We start from the raw sequence: 6,689 nt of genomic DNA, 5'->3' as shown, positions 1-6,689 counted from the left end.
TATCTGTCTGTCTGTCTGTCTGTCTATTTATCTGTCTGTCTTTCTATTTATATATCTGTCTGTCTGTCTGTCTGTCTGTCTGTCTGTCTGTCTATCTATATATATATATATCCATGATCTATCTAAAAACATTATTGTTAAAAAAAAGCCTAAAAATTGCACAATTTGTGCTGCAACTCCTGAAAAAGACTATGTTGAAATCTGACTGCCCCAAAATGAATCACACTTCATATTCTAGTCATTATAAAGCAACACACAATCAGCACATTAAAATACAAAAAATACTTGTGAATAAATAAATGTTTTCTGCAGTTAATAGGCAAGTCTTTCATCACAGATCTGGAGTCACTCCATAGTAACTACACTCAACAAAAGGCCCCCGAGGGAAACTAACCGACTGCAGTACCACAGAGAGGTAAATAAGTAATAGGCTCCTTTTATTTAAACATTTATTAAATAATCCCCAGGCACTTTTGTCTTTAAGTGTTCGCCTGAATCGACCGCAGTGCTAATAGGGATTTATCCGATCACGAGACGATCAAATCAAGTAGGTCGACGCTGATGAGAGAAACAAACACGGGTCAAGCCAGGACAGGGATTAGAAACGGAGCAGCGAATAAATATTAATATAAATATTTCCGGCCCCAGAACGAGAGACCTTACCTGACATTTCACACACGCCAGTAATTGCTTTAGCTCTCGTTGTAGTAACACTCAGAATTAAAGACTGGGAGGTAATCCCTGCTGGATTAACTCCAGGCAAACCCAACATTATTCAGACACCGGATATCATTTTTCATATTTGTTTACTAGTGTGTGCAGGACACTATAGTTCAGGAGAGCAAAATAAAGTGACCTATATGCAAAAATTCTTCATACAATGTAAAATATATAAAAATTTGGGACCAGAAATGATTGGGACACTTTGAGCTGATCATGTTTTGCTGAAGTGTGTTTTCTTTAATTGCTAATGCTCTTTTTACACACAGACTGAACACAATGAAGCATTGCTTGGTGATTGGTTGAGCTAAACTGGTATTATCTAATTGTGTAGTTAAATTTAACAGCTGACAGATATTCAACATAATTCATGTGTGAGACAGTCTAAGTCGAACATTTTAGAGCTGATTTTTTTGGGAACTCTGTTCAAAAGAACTGATTCAGTGAAATGAGTGTGTTTAATGTGGAAGACGTCCCGCAGTGTCCATTAATATTAACATGAATGTGTTATTTTTCCCCAAATTCTGTGTTATTGAGGGGTCGGGGCACGTCGTCACTGGCTCTGGAGAGAAATCTCTGTTGTTTGCGAGGTTATTCCAGGTAAAGGCTTATTTTCTGGGTCATTAGACTCTCCCATACAGTCTGTATTACAGACGATCAACAGTATGTAGGTTAAGAAGAAATGCAAAGAGCTGGAAATCTCTTTTGTTCCCCTGCTGGAAGTCTTCAATCCTGGGTCAAAGCGGGACATATGAGCGTGAAAATCAAGGTTTCTTTTGGACGCCTTCTGTTAAACGTGTTAAGGAGAGTCTTTGGTCATATATATATATATATATATATATATATATATATATATATATATGTATTGTATTGAGTGCACGTGCAACCACTCCAAGTGCCTTAGCAACTGCATAGTAACACCCTAGTAACCACCCATGTCACCCTAGCAACCGCATAGCAACACCCTAGCAACCACCTGAAGTACGCTAGCAACACTATAGCAGCCACACAGAACACCCTCAACCACCTATAAACCATCCAGTATACCCATAGCAACCACTCATGCCACCCTAACAACCGCATAGCAACCACTCCAAGTACTCTAGCAATACCAAAGCAGCCATCGAGAACACCATAGTACTCCCTTAACCACCTAGCAACCATACCCTAGCAACTCCTTAGCAACCACTCATGCCACGCAAGCGACCACCCAGAACACCCTAACAACACCCTCAACCACCTTGCAACCATCCAGTATACCCTAGCAACCACTCATACCACCCTAGCAACCGCATATAAACACCCTAGCAACCACCCCAAGTACTCTAACACCCTAGCAACACCCTCAACCACCTAGCAACCATCCAGTATACCCTAGCAACCACTCATGCCACCCTAGCAACCACCTAAAAACACCCTAGCAACCAAGTTCTGAGTTTTGCCACTGTAAGCACCACTCACATGTTCTTCAGGAAATGTACATTATTATATTCTGTTGTACACCGTTTGTCATAGACCCATGAATGAGGCGTCAAAACGACTCTCATCTAAGGTCTACATTACAGATGTGTGTCGACTCAGACGATGAGATGTTCATCACTGCCGTGTTTACTTGCCCTGTTTGATCATCAGTGATATGATTAGACTCGCTGTGCAGCTGCTGTGATGAACAGTTGTTTAGGCCGAGACGCTCAGACGGTTTTACTCTCTCAGGTTTAGATTAGATTCTGATGCACGAGACACAAGGAAACACACTCTCTTCATCTCCTGATCTGCATCTGTGTGTGTGTGTGTGTGTGTGTAGGCACAGTTACACGCAACTAGCCCTAACCCTATAGTAAGATCATGTAGTTAATCAATGTTACACAGTACTTACATGTATAATTACAATGTATCAACTACGTGTAAATAATCCATCATTCAGTTTATAAAACAAAGTTTCATAAATGTTAAACTTAATTTAACTTTATACATGCATCTAATTTAATTTGCTAAATGCTAAAATTAATTTCATTCAGTTTTTGCATGTTTGTAGAAAAATGCTTTTTATTTAAATAAGCTAATATATAATTCCTAAATATATTCCAGTTAATTTTTATTTGTAGTTTTTTTTCCGCTATTAAAGTATTCAAACTCAGTTATTATTTTAGTAGACTATCTATTACTGTGAGTACTTCACTGCCTTGCTTTACCTTGAGCCTCTTATCCTCTTTTTGGTGTGTGTGATACATGTATCCGCTGTGATCTTTGTTCAATAATAAAAAAAAACATGTATTTAAACTCAAACCTCGGTTCTCGCTGTTGAACCGAATCACTACGAATCGAACACGTCCCGGTGTTCGGTTCACTGAAAACAGTGCTCGGAACCACATACTACTCGCACTACTTTAATCATATCTTTCTATGGCAGAACTAGTCTGCTAGTAGTATGCGGTTCCGAATTCAGTATGAGTCAACAGTTGGCTCAAGAACACAAGAAACGATTCACTAACAACTCGGAACCGATTCAGTGAAACGATCCAACTCAGAAGATTAGACGCTTTGCTTCTGCGTAACGCGCCACTCCAGCGACTCATATGATTCGTTCGTAGTTTAACGAGTGTCAAGGAAACAGAGCACAGCAGAAAAGCTTCTTTATCATTTACAGCTGAAAACAGCCGAACCCAGATGTGTTGGGAGAACTCACCCAGAATGGCAGCTCGCGGCCGCATAAGAACTCCATTCGCGCTGATGTTAATGGACCTCTTCCTAGTGCCGGGAGGATGTGGCTGCTTTTCTCTTTTCTTCTTGCATGAAACTAAAACACACGGTCATGAACGACACACACCGCACCGACGGACAGCCAGATAATGTGTGTGTGTGTGTGTGGTCGGTCCCGACCCTCCTCCCCCCGTCCAGAACCGAGAGTGCATTAGAGACAGTCTGTCACTCAGAGGTTGTCATGGCACGAGACTCCGCCCACTTACTGCGCGTGCTCGCGAGCAAAACCTCGGGTGTTGCTTTACTGAAGCCTGTGGGGTTTGATGGGGAAATGTAATACATGTATAAAAACAAGATTAAAGTTACACAGTAAATACATTTGAAACCAATACAAAAATAACTGAAATAAATAAATGATCAATTAATACATTATATTAAAATAAATGTATTAAAATAAATAAATACAATTTTATTTAAATAAAAATAATTTAATTAAATAATAAATTAAATGCAAATTAGTATATAAAATAGTATTTAAATCAATTAAATACATTTGATTAAACAAATTAAATAAATAACATCAACAAAATAAATACATTTGAAACAAATAAAAAATAATTAAAATAAATAAATAATACATTCTGTTAAAATAAATTGATTTAAACAATTTTTTTATATAAAATAGTATTTAAATAAATAAAATAATTTGGATTAAACATAAATTAAATAAATAACATCAACAAAACAAATACATTTGAAAAAAAAATGAATACATTATATTAAAATAAATTGATTACAATATATAAATGCAACTTTATTAAAATACAAATAAACGAATACATTAAATACAAATAAATGATGATAAATGATGAATTAATACATATTAAAATAAATAAATACATTTTTATTTAAATAAATAAATACATTAAATAAAAATTAGTTTAAAAAATAGTATTTCATTTTTTTTATGAAACATTGATTATATAAATAACAAAATAAATCAAATCAAATATTAAATGAATACATTATATTAAAATAAATATTTTTTTATTTAAATACAAATAAATTAATACAATGATTAAAATTGATCAAATTGATTAAAGTTAATAAACGAATTAATGTAAAATAAGGTGAAACTAAGTAACTACTAAAATTTAATTAAATTAGTCTAACTTCTGTCTAACTGTATAGGAGTAGAAAAATGCCATGATGTAATGTAATAGAAGCTAAATATTTTACACATTTATTACATTACAATTTTCACAGTATTATTTAGGTTTTATAGCTGAAAATATTTAGTGTCCTTTTTAAATGTAGGATCTCTCTCATGACTATCTGTCATATTTGATGGATTCATAATTACTGCAGATTAATCCTTTCACATGATAACAAATGGACAGTTTTTAAGGACATTCACAAAATTAGTTTTCCAGATGATTTACCTAACATTTGGGGAATATTTTCAATACTTTTGTCCCCAAAATTATGCCTATAGGTCAGAAACACACACACACACACACACACACACACACACACACACAAATGATTTTTCTAAGACTATGGACACTAGTTAACATGAGCTAATGATGCACAAGACTTCCACAGCTAATATTAAAGCATTAAATAATGCTATTAAATTAGACCTTATTGTACAGTGTAACCAGACACATCTTTGACCGATCCCTAATGGATGTGTGTGTTACAATGCTTTCATACATCGCAGGAAAAACCACACACACATATATTTGCATTATTATTTATGCCCCAAAGGAAGATGATGCTTACAAGACCTTCATTTGGATTCATGCAAATTGTTGTCAGGTACATATATAGCATCATATTCATATCGGACTGTTGCTGGCACGAATCTGTAAATGTTGAACAGCATTTAGAAACCCAGAGGAAAGGCCTGTGTGTGTGTGTGTGTGTGTGTGTGTGTGTTTATCTCTCCATAAGACTTTATATAACACAATAACTATCTGTTGTTTTTAATCATGTTTTTTTTTTACTGGAAGTCATGATAATTGCTGAATTATAAGACAAAAAAACTGCTCTGAGATGGGGAAACCCTTTATAATATCAAGGGTTATTATCTAAAAAAGCACAAGATAAAGCACATGACTACAGCAAACACTTCAAGGGGAAATGCTATAACAATCCAGAGAGATTGATAAATCATTGTGACTCAGCTCGGCTGTTAAAAATGATTAATATGTGTTTCTTGAACAGTGGGGTTTTCTTTTTGTGTGTCGCGCGCCCTCTGGTGGTTCAGTAGAGCCGTCAGAATAATGTCAGACACGATTATTATTCACCTTAGAAAGAATATCTAGAGAGGAAATCTAGAGTTTATTAACCCAATATTATATAAACACATGTAAATAAACACTCATAAGCCTGGGGTTTTCAGACTGGGGTCCGGGGAAAAGTTTAGAGAAAAGCAGTGTAATTATTATTATTTTTTTATAAATAAATAAAATTGTATTTAAATAAATAAAATAAAGGTGATTAAACTAAAAACATAAATTAAATAAAAATAAGATTAAACTAACAAAATAAATAAATGTGAAATAATTAAAAAAATAAATAAATAATAAATCAATGCATTGTATTAAATTAAATTGTATTTAAATAAATAAAATCTAATTAAACTAAAAACATAAATAATAAATAAATAAATGCAATTATTTAAATAAAAATAAATGAAAATGAATAAAATAATAAATGAATACATTCAATTAAAATAAATTAATAAAACGAATAACTGTGTATTTAAATAAATTTAATACATTTGTTAAACTAAAAACATAAATAAAAATAAGATTAAACTAACAAAATAAATAAATGTGAAATAATAATAATAAAAATCAATACATTGTATTAAATTAAATTGTATTTAAATAAATAAAATCTATTTAAACTAAAAACAAATAAAAAATAAATAAATGCAATTATTTAAATAAAAATAAATGAAAATGAATAAAATAAATTATTGTATTCAATTAAAATAAATTAATAAAACGAATAAATGTGTATTTAAATAAATTGAATACATTTGTTAAACTAAAAACATAAATAAAAATAAGATTAAACAAAATAAAAAATAAATTTGAATAAAATAAAAATAAATAAATAACATAATAAAATAATTTGATTAAAATAAATAAATTTGTATTTAAATAAATAAAATCTAATTAAACTAAAAACATAAATAAAAATAAGATTACAATTAATTGATTAAATAAAAATGCGACACAAACCGAAATGTTGTT

The 6,689-nt window shown here is 32.2% G+C and overlaps 1 protein-coding gene across 2 annotated transcripts in view; it reads right to left on the bottom strand.

Moving 5' to 3' along the window:
• Positions 1-3,633, bottom strand: part of abcc3 (ATP-binding cassette, sub-family C (CFTR/MRP), member 3) — an 88,422-nt gene extending 84,789 nt beyond the window's left edge. For both annotated transcript variants that reach the window (XM_084433520.1, XM_084433519.1), the window contains exon 1: positions 3,407-3,633. In XM_084433520.1, the coding sequence (XP_084289646.1) occupies positions 3,407-3,442 (36 nt within the window). In that variant the 5' untranslated portion in view covers positions 3,443-3,633. The remainder of the gene's footprint in view (positions 1-3,406) is intronic.
• Positions 3,634-6,689: the final 3,056 nt, after the last annotated feature.

The sequence above is a fragment of the Rutilus rutilus genome (genome assembly GCF_951802725.1).
Source record: "Rutilus rutilus genome assembly, chromosome: 16".
Taxonomy (NCBI): Eukaryota; Metazoa; Chordata; class Actinopteri; order Cypriniformes; family Leuciscidae; genus Rutilus; species Rutilus rutilus.
The sequence above is the reverse complement of the archived record's forward strand: the minus strand, read 5'-3'. Positions and strand labels throughout refer to the sequence as shown.